Genomic DNA, 13,985 nt, shown 5'->3' on the forward strand with positions numbered 1-13,985 from the left:
GGTGACGACGCAAGGGTTGACGCGTCGCGGCGGCCGAGGCGGCGGGGCCTGAGGACGCGGCGCTCGCCAGCGCGGCTGAGGGACAGGTCCGCGGCGTGGGGTCGAGGGTGCGGAGCGGACTCGGTCCGAGGCTGCCGGGGGAGGGCGTCCTAGGAGACTTAGTAGGGGGTACTTTTGGGGACCCATGGGATGACTGAACAGGAGAAGGATCTGGGCCGGGGCCTGTGAGGGGCGTGGCGGCCTCTGGGACGCTGGAGCCGGGACGTTGGGGATTGGGGGAATCTTGGCTGCGTCTCTGAAGGAAGCCGTAGGGGTCTGCCTTGGAGCTTGTGAGAAGGTTGGGGGCGAAGGATCATGGAGGAGACTCAGATGTGGCCTTTTGCGGGGTTCCGTTGTGGGTGTGGAGCTTGGGGCGGGGGCCTTTGAAACTTGAGAGAGGTGTCTTCGAGGAAGGGGGAGGAGGAAGTTAACTTTGCTAGCACGGCGGAGGTCAGAGGGAGCAAGAATGGGTTAGGGCCTTGGAGGAGCTTGGAAGCCATTGTTCAGTTCCTGGTAAATTCAGGAAGGCGGCGGCAAGAGATGGGGTAAGCCCAGCGCCACAGAGGGTCTTAGTGACCAGCCGAGGAGGGGAGGGCATGTGGGGGCAGTGGGTAAGGAGGAGGAGGGGTTAAGCTTGCTGAGGGACAGGGAGATGGGAGTGTGTCGTAAATCTGGCAGAGAATCAGGGTGTTCCAGGGTTTGGGGGTGTGAAGAGTGTGGGAGAACTTATAGGAATTTGGGGGCTATGGATAAGATTGGGAGAAGCCTAGAAGGAAGAGGCAGAAAAAGACTGGGGTGTTGTGTGCAGAACCACAGATCCATGGCTCCTGGGAGTTACGGGGGTGTAAGTGGCACAAGCCTGGCTAACACTGACCCCTGGGGCAGTGTGGTATCTAAATGAGATGACACATGAAAGCACCCTGCCCACCAAATGCAAGTGCCTTCTACAGGGAAGGTGGAATTTCAGCGTGGTGAATCTGAAACCTATTTGGGAGATGCTGATTGATCCTTTGACCCAGAAGTAATGACTGGCATCTCAGTCCTTTTCTGTTTTTCTGTCTCCTCCAGGGTCACAGCGAGACGACTCCGTGAGGTACTATTCCTAGACCACTGACCAGGTTTGTACTGGGGTGGAAGACACTGGAAGGCAGACCGGCCACCATGTCAACATTCAGGCAGGAGGATGTGGAAGACCACTATGAGATGGGAGAGGAGCTGGGAAGGTGAGCAGTCCCCTCTGATGGGGCCCTGAGGAGGGGGGACGACCCGACCCACTGTGGGGTCTTCTAGGGTATCTCCTCTCCTCCTGTCCTTTCTCCTGCTCTCCCCAAGCAGGGATGAGTCAGTATCATGCGCTGTGGGATGAGTTTGGGCTTTGGAGGCAGCCATTCTGGGCCTGGAATTCTTGTTCCGACATCCCCTGTGCACTTCCTTTGGGAATAAACATGATCGAGTCCAAACAGCACCTAATACAGTGCCTGGCCTATGGCATGAGAGCAGTAGATGTTGGTAAAGGTCTCTCTGTGTCTTTAAACCTCTCTTGTGGGAGGCAGTGGAGCCTCTCAGGCCTCCTGTCTGGGCCCACACCCTGGCCCATTGTTAGCATTCTTGTGGGAAAGAGCAGAGGTTTCCCAATCCAGCCAGGCAGCTGATTTCCTGCCAGGCCGGGCCTGGGAGTGTCCCCTCGGAGCTCTCCCGCCTCAGACCTGCCAGCTACCATCCTTTTTACTCCCGAGCCTCAACCCTTATTTGGTGAGTTTGTTGCTGGCTGGCCTTCCCGGAACTGCCTTGGCCGGCTCCATGATGTCACCAGAAGGGAATGTAAATAACTGAGCCATTCATCAGGCTTTTGCTGAGAGAGCCTGTGGGGCTCATTTGGGATTCTGAAGTCCCTCCTTTAGGAATTTCCTCTGGTAGAGCAGCAGGGAATGCAGGCCATCTCCCCCACCCCCACGGAAAGCTCAGACTCTGTTATTGAAAATGTTAGGGCCTTCTGCTGAGAGTAGCTGGGCAGTAGTCAGTAAAACTATCATGTGTGTTCACTTTAACCCACCGATTTCACTCCTAGGAGTTAATTCTGTGAGTATAGCATATATGTAGACCTAAGATCTGGGGATGGGGAGAGTCACTGTAAGGACTTTATGTGAACAGAAGATGGGGCCTTTTCAGTGACCATCACAGCACCACTGCCTTGTCAACAGAATATTATGCAGCCATTAAAAAGAGCATGGCAACTTGTATAAAGCAAGCCATGTAGGAATTTTATTGAAATTCTCTAGTAACTGTCAACTTTAATAATTTTATTATAATGTGTTTTATTTAACTTGTTAGGTCAAACTATTATCATTTTGGTTGTCATTCATTATAAAAATTATTATTTTAAAAATATTTATTTATTTGGCTGCTCCAGGTCTTAGTTGCAGCACTCAGGATTTTTTTAGTTGTGGCATGCAAGATCTAGTTCCCTGACCAGGCATGGAACCCAGGCCCCCTGGATTGGGAGCATGGAGTCTTGGCCACCGGACCACCAGGGAAGTTCCTATAAAAATTTTCAATGAAATAGTTTACTACGTGTTTTTGATGTGAAGCCTTTGAATTCTGGTGTGTCTTGTATGCTCACAGCACACCTCAGTTTGAATGGGCTGGGCAGCTTCTGTGTGGCCAGTGGCTGTCATCATAGACAGCGCTGCCCTATGTAATGATCCAGAACATTCTTAGAGACACACGAGGTGAAGGATTAATGCCATGGAACACTGTGCAGACTGTGCTGCAACTGTAGAAGTTGTAGATGTTGTTTGGCCATCTGAGTCCTGGGCTGTTTTTTGTTACACTCGCATTCATCTGTGAAAGGCTCTACCAGGCAGGACCATTATCATCCCCATTTTGTGGATGAAGAAACTGAGGCTCAGAACAGGAAACCAGCTTGCCCAAGGCCATGTAGACTGAAAGTGGCCGGGCAGGACTCAGGCCTTGAGACTAAGCCTTCCTGATCGTAAAGCGCAAGTGTGCTGGAGCCAGAAGTGGGCGTCTGGCTTCTGCTTTGAGTTAAGCCCAGCCAAGTTTCCTTGTCCTGGGAGTCATGGGCTGAATAAAATGGGAGTGAGTATTTTTGTGTGGATGTGTATGGAGGGTTCTCCCAAGTCAAGTCACCTGGGCAATCTTGGAAGATAAATTAATCTATGGTTGGTCAGTGTGGACGCCAGCCTGGTTTCTGTGTCACGGAGCATGTCTGCAACCGTTAACTCAGGCTGCTGGAGGCTGGTGTCAGAGGTCAAGGTGCTGCAGGCTGGCCTCCTGAGGCTCTCTCATTGGTGTGTGATGCCCCCCCTCCCCGCATCCTCACGTGGTCTCCCTCTGTGCGTGTCTGTGTCCTGACCTCCTCCTCTTACAAGGACACCAAACCCTGTTGGATTAAGATCCACCCCAGTGACCTCGGGCTCCCTGGTGGCTCAGTGGTAAAGAATCCTCCTGCCAGTGCTGGAGATGCAGGTTTGATCCCTGGGTTGGGACGATTCCCCGGAAGAGGAAATGGCAACCCACTCCAGTATTGCCTGGAGAATCTCATGGACAACAGGAGCTGGGCTACAATCCATGGGGTCGCAGAGAGTCAGACACAACTGAGCAACTTAGCACCAGTGACCTCATTTTTACTAAATTACCTCTTCAAAGGCCCTAAATCACAGTAGTCAGATTTTGGGGTCCTAGGGATTAGGATTTTGGGGACACAATTTAGCACTAATAGTGTCTTGGTTTCCCTTCCCATGACATTGTTTTTTTTTTTTTTCAAAGAGAATATATTATTTATTTGGCTCTGCCAGGTCTTAGTTACAGTTGCAGCACGTGGACTCCTTGATCCTCATTGCAGCGTGTGGGATCTAGTTCTTAGACCAGGGCTCCCTGCATTGGCGTGCAGAGTCTTAGCCACTAGACGACCAGGAAAGTTTCACCTCCCCCCTGCCATGAACTCTTTGTTAGTTTTTTGATTCATCTTGGAATAAAACTAGAGGGGAAGAAATCCTTGTATTTGAGAATCAGGCCACACATTCCGGCCTAGAGTGTTCCCAATAGGCAGCAAACACGTGGCATTTGATGTAATTACTGTCGGAGTGTCATTGTTGGGTGGGAGGTGGACCTGGAAGAATTTGCTTGGTTGATGTAGGCAGAGGGGAGAAGGAAAGACATTTCAGAAATGAGGAGTGTTAGCTAAGATGTTGATGGGGGCAGGAGCACAACGTACCCAGGGGACCATTGTGGTGGATTTAAGGGATTGGGGGGAGGCCTGATCAGGGACACATGACATTTCTCGTCTGACTGTGCTCTTGGCTTTTAGACTAGTGTATGAGTTTCCTGTTGCTGCTGTAACAAATTACCACAATTTAGTGGCTGAGAAGAATACCCATGTTTTATGTCAAGGTCTGGGAGTCAGGAGTCTAAAATCAATCTGCTAGGCTGGTCCCTCTGGAGGCTCCTGCCTCTTCCAGCTTCTAGAGGCACCGCATCCCTGGCTCGCCGCCCCTCCTTCCATCCTCACAGGCAGCAGCACAACATCTCCCATCTCTCTCTGCCTCTGACCCTCCTGCCTCCCTCTTACGAGGACCCTGTGATAACACTGGGACCACTGGGGAGTCCAGAGTCGTCCCCATCTCAGGGACCTTAATTCTGTCTTCAGAGCCCCTCTGCCCTGTGAGGTGGCACGCCCATAGGTCCCAGGGATTCAGGCGTGGACCATTATTTAGCTCATCTTGATTGGAGATAATTTGCACTTCCCACCTGCCTATGTTGACCTTGCCTGCCTGAGTGGGCACAGAGCATGTCTGCAGTAGCCGCCGTGGTGCCTTTGTGCCTTGATGCTCATGTGCACAGCGGCTTTAGATGCTTGCCAGCTGCATCTGGTACAGACCGTCCTAGTAAGGTCCACTTACTGGGTCCCTTGGTTTTTCTGAAGACCCCGCTCGCTGGGCAAAGACACCCTCACTCATCTGTCTCTTGTTCTGCCTGTCCTGTCTGTGCTATCACCAACTGAAGAGATCCCCCCTGTCCCCAGGGCCCATCTCTGCCACTCCTTCCTCTGCCCACGGGGTCCCATTTCTGAGAGTTGTCACAGAGTCACCTTGTCCCCTTTTTCTTGGCCCCTGGTGGGACCTGGTTGAGGTCCCTTGTGTGCCTTCTGTCTTAGACTTAGTCTGCTTTCGCGTGGCCCATAGCCAGTGGGCCACGTCCAGCCCTCGCCTAGTTCAGTATGGTCCACTCATGAACGTAGGATGGTTTTTCACTTTTTTAAAGGGTTGTAAAAACACACACAAATTGTGACGGAGACCATATGGCCTGTAAAGCTTAAAATAATTATCCTCTGGCCTTTTTCACTCAACTCGTGAGTGAAAGCAAGTTAACATAGCTAAGTTCCTAGACAGCAAAAGAATTTGGACATTGGACAGCTCCCTGAAGGACAGTAAATAGTTTCTTTCTCTTCAAATAACAGCTGTCTTGAGATATAATTCACACACCATACTGTTTACTCTATTAAACTGTATAACTTAACGATCTTCCATATATTCACAGTTTTTCAGCCATCACCATTAAATAATCTCAGAACGTTTTCATCATCCCCAAAGGAGCTCCATCCCCCTAGTCAGTCACCCTCATCGCCTCCTCAGCCCCTGACAACCAGAAACCTACTCTCTGGCCTGTTCTAGATGTTTCACATCAGTGGATTGTACACTGAGTGTCCTTCTGCATCTGTTTCTCTCACTGAGCATCATATTCTCAGGGTCCATCCACATTGTAGCAAGTGTCAGGGCTTCCCCCCTTTTCAGGGCTGAATAATGCTCCTGTGTGTGGAGGGACCACATTTTGTGTATGCTATATCCCCTGATCGGCATTTATCTCTACCTTATGACTGCTGTGAATGATGGTGCTGTGAACATTTGTGTACAAGTTTTTGTAGAGTGGAATTCCTAGGTCTGAAGGTAACTCCATTTTTAAGGTTTTAAGGAACCTCCAGACAGTTTTCACCACAGCTTCCCTCTCTGGCTTTCCCACTAGCCATGCACCAGGGTTCCAGTTTCTCCATATCCTCCCTCCTCTCTTGTGAAAACTTGTGTGCTTCTTTCACTCTGAAGCTCTTTTGAACTCAGTGGCTTTTTATCTTTTCTTAGATTTTAAACTGTGATGAAATGTGCTGTGAAAAGTTGAATCATGCAGAATCATAGCAAATATTAATAAAAAGAAAAAACCCGCTTCACTGCCCTCAGTCCTGCTCTTCAGAGATATCTGCTGCTCACAGCCGGGCATGTGTCCTTCAGACCTCTTACCTGTGGCAGCCTCTTACATGCCAACATACCTCTATAAGTGGTATAACATGTACCTTTCTTTCTTTTGATTAGTTAATGAATTTTTGTCTGAGCTGGGTCTTTGTTGCTGCTCAGGCTTTCTTTAGTTGTGGTGAGTTAGGGCTACTCTCTAGTTGTGGTGCATAGGCTTCTCATTGCAGTGGCTTCTTTTGTTAAGGAGCACTGGCTCCGGGGCGCCTGCGCTCAGTAGTTGTAGCACTTGGGCTTAGTTGCCCCATGGCACGCGGGATCTTCCCGGACCAGTAATTGAACCTGTGACCCCTGTATTGACGGGCGGATTCTCAACCACTGGACCATCAGGGAAATCCTGTACCTTTCTGTTTTACCCAGAATAACCTCATTCCTTGTGTTCCTCTGCTGCTGTCTTCACTGAGCAGGTCTTCATGGGGGTCTGTCCTCTCAGTGCCTCAAGAATCATCTTTCAAGACTGCAAAAAATTCCACCTGATTTGCCATGATAGGGTCCCGCTTCATTTTGGTAAACTTGGAACCATGTTGGTTCTTTCGCTGCTGCAGACACTCTGGGCAGCCACTGTGTTCAGGGCCAGTTTGCGCTCATGTGGAGCACTGCTGCCAGGGGTGCATTCTTGAGGTGGTTGGAACGCACTGTCCTGGGGAGTGGCCCAGGTCCCCAGAGTCCTGCGTCTCTCTCAGCACCTGCTTCCTCCTCCCCTCCCGTCTGTCCCTGCAGTGGACAGTTTGCGATTGTGCGGAAGTGCCGGCAGAAGGGTACTGGGAAGGAGTATGCAGCCAAGTTCATCAAGAAGCGCCGCCTGTCGTCCAGCCGCCGGGGAGTGAGCCGAGAGGAGATCGAGCGGGAGGTGAACATCCTGCGGGAGATCCGGCACCCGAACATCATCACACTGCATGACATCTTTGAGAACAGGACGGATGTGGTACTCATCCTCGAGCTGGTCTCAGGCGGTGAGCTCTTTGACTTCCTGGCCGAGAAGGAGTCACTGACCGAGGACGAGGCCACCCAGTTCCTCAAGCAGATCCTGGACGGTGTCCACTATCTGCACTCCAAGCGCATCGCCCACTTCGACCTCAAGGTAGCCCACTGGGCCCGCAACACAGAGCCGGGGAGGAGCCTGGCCAGCGTGGGTGAGGACAGGGCTGAGGGGGTCCACCTCCTTTCTCCCAGGGTGTCCCTGCTGGGGGCTTGAGGAGATGGATGGCTCTGGGCTGGACCTGTGGAGGGGAGTCAGCCTGCACACACCCCACACACTGGGCTGGGCCAGTGCTGTTCCCTGAGACATGGGGCCAGCAGGCTCAGAGGCCCTGTCCATCCCCCTGCCTTTCTCCCCGCAACCAGCCAGAAAACATCATGCTCCTGGACAAGAATGTGCCCAACCCACGGATCAAGCTCATTGACTTCGGCATCGCCCACAAGATCGAGGCAGGGAATGAGTTCAAGAACATCTTTGGGACCCCGGAGTTTGTGGGTGAGGAATGGGTGGGCCTGGGGGCACTGGAGCATTTCCAGCTGGCTTAGGGGGAGGCAGGCCCCCCAGGCCTCAGGTTTCCCATCGTCCCTAGCGCTGGGCACCGAGGACTCAAGGCCTGGGGCGATCACCACCTTGGCTTTCCCTGCCAAGAGCCAGCCATGTCTGTGGGCTCTGTTACTCCCCTGGGCCGTGTCCAGGGTGCCCCTGACCCTGTCTCCCTGTCCCTGCAGCTCCTGAAATTGTCAACTATGAGCCCCTGGGTCTGGAGGCAGACATGTGGTGAGTGAGGGTGGTGGGCCCAGGGCCGCCCTTGTTGCTTCTCCTCAGGGAACCCTCCCCTTGTGCCCAGGAGCTGCCGGGTCACAGCCACGGGCTGGGGTGCAGCCCCTCTTCCTGGTCTTGGGTCCCATGGGTCAGGGACAACACAAACCATCGCCTTAGGACAGAGGTTGCTGACCTATCCAGGCCTGTGAGCTAGGAAGGGTTCTCAGGTCTTCGAAGGGTTGTTAAAAACAGATGAATATGTGACGGAGACGGTCTGTAGCCCGAAAAGCCTGAAACACTCACTGTCTCACCCTTTACATTAATGGAAAGAGTTTGCCAGGTCTGCCCTCAGCCACAGAGGCCTCAAGGGGCTCCACATCCGCATGGCCTGTGGTGCCCTTGTGCTCTGTCTACCCTGCTCGCACCCCGGCCACTTTGAGTCTGGGCAGGCAGCCATGGCCAGAGGTGCCTCAGTATTTGGTCCTGAGACCCTTGGAGCAGAAGGTGGGACTTGGTGGGGGCTGTTCAGACCCTGGAGGGAGAGGGTCCCTGGGGCTGACAGGCCTGCCCCCGACCTGGCTAGACAGTCTGGGACTCGGGGTTGGGGTGCTGAGCCTGCGGCTGAGCTGACTCCATCTCTTCTGTGTGTTATCCTCCAGGAGCATTGGCGTCATCACCTACATCCTGTGAGTACCCGCCCTCCCAGGGCTTTGCTGGGTCAGGAGGAGGGTCGGGAGGCTTCTGTGCAGGTGTCACAAGTGGAATGCAGGACCCGCAGTGCGCTGACCTGTTGCAGTGCTCAGGGGCTCTCGATGGATGGACAACTGCGTGAGTGTGTGCAGGAGAGAGTATGTTCAGGAGAGTTCCAAGGCAGTGAAGTAACCACGCGAGGCTCTGGGCCGGGACTGTTGTCTCCTCATCCTTGGGCTGGCAACTCCTCTGTGTGGTGGATTCAATCACAGGCCTTTGGAGATTAGACTCAGCCTCCAGCCCCTCCCCTTCCTGGAGGTTAGAGGCAGGATGAAAGATCCATCCCTGTGACCCCACTGCTCTCCCCAACTGGCAGCCCTCTCCTTAGGGCCTTTCCACAGACACCTCATTGGTACCAACTCCGGTGTGGCTGGAAGGGGCTTGTCATGAGCAAGAAAAGACGCTTCTTTTATCTCTATTCTCTGGAGTTGTTTTAGGAAATGAAACAAAGACCAAATTTTATAGCAGTAGATGCTCCTGCCTTGGGTTTTAGGAAGTTACAAAGGTTTTGTGTGCCTGCAGTTGGGAGTGAAAACCAGCTATACATATCTCTCACCTAAAAAGTCACAGCATCACACGTCCAGATCCGTGCAGGGTGGTGGTGTGGCCTCAGCGCAGCACACTGGCAGGACACCTGACGTCTGTGGTGTCGGCCAGGACCACCAGCACTGCCCCCCAACCCCAGTTAACCATTTTGCCTCTAACTACTAAAGGCTTCAGGGAAGGGGCTTTGAGACCAAGCCTCTGAGACTAAGTCTATGGGGATACTTTGAGGTTCTGCAGAGATTTTGCTGACTCATTTTAGCACCCCTCACTGGCTGGGCAGTGGATTTTCCCTGCCTCTGGTTGGTGGCTGGGCGCATTTATGCAGGGTGACTAGGGGCCTGGCATCAACCTCCCTCCCCATCTGCCCCCTCCATGGGCACAGTGGAGCTGGGTGGTGGCCTGGGCAGCATCCTGGTCGTGGAGTGACCGCACACCTGTCTGGCCCCCCTGAGCCTGGTGTCCGTCTCCTAGGCTGAGTGGCGCATCCCCGTTCCTGGGTGAAACCAAGCAGGAGACGTTGACCAACATCTCGGCTGTGAACTACGACTTTGACGAGGAGTACTTCAGCAACACCAGCGAGCTGGCCAAGGACTTCATCCGCCGTCTGCTTGTCAAAGACCCCAAGTAGGAGCACTGGGCCGGGCAGGGTGGGCCAGGCAAGTCCCCCAGAATGGGCGCTGTGGCCGAGGACAAGTAATGTATCCATCTGAGATGCCACTCCCGTACCTGGGAATTGGCCATGGCGCCTGTTCTGGGCGGAGATAGCACAGGGAGGCCTAGGCTGGCCCTCCTATGAAGCTGCTTCTTACAAAGCTTTTCATTTGTTGCCAGTGTTTAGGATAGGAGGTTTCATATAAAATTCTAAATTACTGTTTGGTTTTTTCCCTAGAAAGAGCTAAATATGCTGGCAACACAGAGCTTTCATTCACCCAGAGGTGCTCCCATGGGGTAGTCCTCCCCAGGCTCCTCCTCTGGGTGTCTGAGTTATGAGACCCCAACATTAGGTGTCAGTGCTGTTAGCGGAAAACATGGAAACCCTGAAGTCCACGTCATCCCCAAGCCCCTTGATGGGCTCCTTATGGCCAGGCAAGCAGAGTGGGAGACCTTAATTGTGCCTGTACTGGCATGGTTGTTTCAGAAACTTGCTGCTGGGCTGAACAGTGACTTCAGGGACCAGGTTTCAGGGTGGTGGCCCAGGGGAGGTGCCCTGAGTCAGCCACAAGTAGGGCTGAGAGCCAGAGCTGCAGCGGGGAGAGCATGGACCACCCCTTCCTGCTCTCTGTGGGGAGGACAGTGAAGGCGGCACTCATGCAACTAACCAGTTCTGGGGGCTCTTCCAGGAGGAGAATGACCATCGCCCAGAGCCTGGAGCATTCCTGGATCAAGGTGAGGTGGTGGGGCTGCCCCCACATGGGCATGATAGTTGGGAGCAGCCCCAGCATGGGCGAGGGTCCCCACGGGAGTGGGCCTAGATGCTGTGGGCACAGGGTGTATGTCAGTGTAGTGTCGGAGTTGTCTCATTGAACTGTTGGCTAGAGTCCACAGCCCCTCTGCACACAGCAGGGTGGCCTCCCCAGAACTTCTCATAAAGGGATCACCTCCAGGCCAAGGTCAGGCTTGGCAGCCTCAGTCAAGGGTCAGAGAGTGAATACTTCTGGCTCTGTGGTCTCTGGTGTGACCATGTGGTCTGCCCTCAGGTCTCAGCTCAACCATCAGCGGGAAAGTGCCAGGACCATGTGTACTTAGATGGGCAGGGCCATGGGCTAATATAACGTGGGTGGAGGGCCAGACATGGCCCGGGGGGCTGCCCTGTGGCCCTGGTCCAAGGCGCCCTTTCCTCCCCTCCTCTCCCCCTGCAGGCCATCCGGCGGCGAAATGTACGGCGGGAAGACAGCGGCCGGAAGCCAGAGCGGCGGCGCCTGAAGACGGCACGCCTCAAGGAGTACACCATCAAGTCACACTCGAGCATGCCCCCCAACAACACCTACATCAACTTCGAGCGCTTCTCCAAAGTGCTGGAGGAGGTGGCGGCAGCCGAGGAGGGCCTGCGTGGGCTGGAGCACAGCCGACGCCTGTTCCATGAGGACCTTGAGGCGCTGACGGCCATCTACGAGGAGAAGGAGGCCTGGTACCGTGAGGAGAATGAGAGCCTAGGCCAGGACCTGCGGCGGCTGCGCCAGGAGCTGCACAAGACGGAGGCGCTGCAGCGGCAGGCACAGGAGGAGGCCAAGGGGGCCCTGCTCGGGGCCAGTGGGCTCAAGCGCCGCTTTAGCCGCCTGGAGAACCGATACGAGGCACTGGCCAAGCAGGTGGCCTCCGAGATGCGGTTCGTGCAGGATCTGGTGCGCGCCATGGAGCAGGAGAAGCTGCAGGAGGGGGAGTGCAGCCTCCGCTAGGGCCGCCCAGGGTGTGGCATCCTCGGCCGTGGCAGGCCCCATCGCCCCGATGTGGCCCCGCAGCACCCAGGAACTGGAGGCAGGATGTGCTCCATGGGGCCCGGGAATCCACGGCCCAGGGACGGCTTGGCCCGGCTCCGCCCCAGCGGGGGGGGCTGGTCTGGGTCTTCTCTGCACCGCCCTAGTGCCCCCAGCCCAGCCCCTCCCTCCCTCCTGTGGCTCCACTCCGGGAGCCTCCAGGGCAGCATCACCTCAGGGCCTCTTGCGAGGGGCGGCACATCCACGAAACTGGCCACGGTGGACACACATGCCTCACACCTGCCCCGGGTTGGGCTGGCAGCCTTCACGTTCAGAGCCTGGCTGGCAGCCTTAGGGTCTCTATTTGGTCCAAGTGTGTGGAATCTTGGTGCGGGGGCATGGCGGCTGTCTGTGAATGTCCTGGGGCTCAGAACTGAGGGAGAGCCTCTGCTCGACACCCTGGCTCCTCCACTCTGAAGAAGAGAAACTGCTCCTCCAGAGTCAGTGGTGGAAGGGCCTCTGATCCAGATCCCCCAGCCCCTTTCAGTGGCCCCAGCCCTCGAGGAGGTGTCAGTCTGAGGGCTGTGTTGCAGGGGGTGGTGGTGGCAGGGCACAGGGCCCAGGTGCGGTAAAGGAAGTATCTGCAAGGCCGAGTCTCCACTTCTTGCCAAGGCAGGCCTCCCGTGGGGAAGGGGGTGAAGAGCCCTGGAACCTCCCTGTCTGTTCAGCTCCCTGACAACGCTTAGAGCCTTCAGCAGGGTCCCAACCCCGCCTCATCCCTAGCCCCACCCTATCATACTCCCTTCACCAGTGCTACTCTTGGATCAGCATCTCTCTAGTGGACGCCCTGGAGTAACTGCTAGGGACCCTTGTTACAAGCATCCCCTACGTGGAGAGCCCCATGGTCCCTTACAGCCTGCCCCACCTTCCTGCGCTCCGTGCAGCTGCTGGAGAAGGCGCCCCAAGTGGTCTCCGTGGCAATGCTGCTTTTTGCCACTAGGTGCTGCCCTGCAGCGCGGTCCAGAGAATGTGCCCTAAGAACCAGGCTTCAGCAAAACCTGGGTCCCAGCTGTGGCCATGCTGAGCTCCAGCGGAGTTCCCTGCTGCCGTTGTGTTAATCCAGGGGCCCTTATGCAGCCCCCCGCCCTTAGTCCGAGAGGAGTCCTCGCAACAGAGGCCAGCCAAGGCCATATGCGGGGAGGAATGGGTGGGCAGGTGGGTGGCACTTCACCCGTGGCCCTGGCAGGGCTCAGGCTACAACACCCTGCAGGGCTGAGGAGGGCATTGGAGCCTGGCTGTGGGGCTGGCAAAAAGGGGCAGGGCGGGCCCACTCTGTGCCCCTCACAAGCACCATTGTATGACACACACAGCTCTGAGCATGTGCCTGCTGCCAGCCTTAAGGAAATAAAACCCACTTCCCTGGCTCCTGCTCTTCTCTGCTTGGCTGGGATGGGGGTGGCCTGCCTGGCAGTTAGCTGACACCACGGCCTCTGTGGCCTCTTGTATCTTCTTTCCTCTGTTGCTCCCGGCCCTTACAGCCCTGGGGGGTGTTGGAGGCTGCCCCTGTCTTGGGGCTCAGAGGGGATGTCTCTGAAGAGCTGGAGGCGTCCAGGCGACTGTAGTTGGCTTGGAGGGGTTTCCTGTCCCTCTGCTGCTCCTGAGACGCTGCCAGGTCACAGCCCCCTGCCTGCTCTGGGCCTGCCTGGAGGTGTCCTTGCCACTCCTGCCCCCAGTCACCCAGCCTCTGGGTCTGGAATGTGGCTCTGAAGAGGGTCCCTCTGACTCACTTCTTCCTTCCCAGCGGCCTGGTCAGCGTTCTGTTCCCTCGTTCCTTGCATCTCCCTATTCCCCCTGTTTTAAACCAATTTTAGAAAAATTGAGAAGACTCTGTAAAATTTGTTTTTCATTTTTTATTTGGGGGTGTTCCTTTTTTTGTGACCATGAAGTGCAGCATGGGAGATCTTAGTTCCCCAACCAGGGATCAGACCCATGTGCCCTGCAGTGGAAGCACAGGACCCTAACCACTGGACCACCAGGGAATTACCTGTCTTTTTGGTCAACAACTTCCACTTTCAGAGTCTCAGTAGATTGCAGCCTGTGGCGTGGTCGAACCCACTCAGGTTTCTCCAGTCGGTCCGTGATTGTCCTGGTGGTAGCCCTTTGAGACAGGACTCT

The 13,985-nt window shown here is 55.0% G+C and overlaps 1 protein-coding gene across 2 annotated transcripts; it reads left to right on the top strand.

The window, feature by feature from the left end:
• Position 1: 1 nt before the first annotated feature.
• On the top strand, positions 2–13,689 carry DAPK3 (death associated protein kinase 3). Of its 2 annotated transcripts, none has more exons than XM_052643850.1 (9): positions 2–86; positions 1,108–1,262; positions 7,080–7,440; positions 7,704–7,833; positions 8,067–8,115; positions 8,760–8,786; positions 9,868–10,020; positions 10,737–10,782; positions 11,256–13,689. In XM_052643850.1, the coding sequence occupies exons 2-9, from the start codon at positions 1,201–1,203 to the stop codon at positions 11,790–11,792; spliced, it is 1,365 nt and encodes a 454-aa protein (XP_052499810.1). In that variant the 5' UTR covers positions 2–86; positions 1,108–1,200; the 3' UTR covers positions 11,793–13,689. The 2 variants fall into 2 exon arrangements, with proteins under 2 accessions (XP_052499810.1, XP_052499809.1); XM_052643849.1 differs by lacking the exon at positions 2–86 and adding an exon at positions 387–584.
• The last annotated feature ends 296 nt before the right edge of the window (positions 13,690–13,985 follow it).

The sequence above is a fragment of the Budorcas taxicolor genome, chromosome 7 (genome assembly GCF_023091745.1).
Source record: "Budorcas taxicolor isolate Tak-1 chromosome 7, Takin1.1, whole genome shotgun sequence".
Classification (NCBI taxonomy): Eukaryota; Metazoa; Chordata; class Mammalia; order Artiodactyla; family Bovidae; genus Budorcas; species Budorcas taxicolor.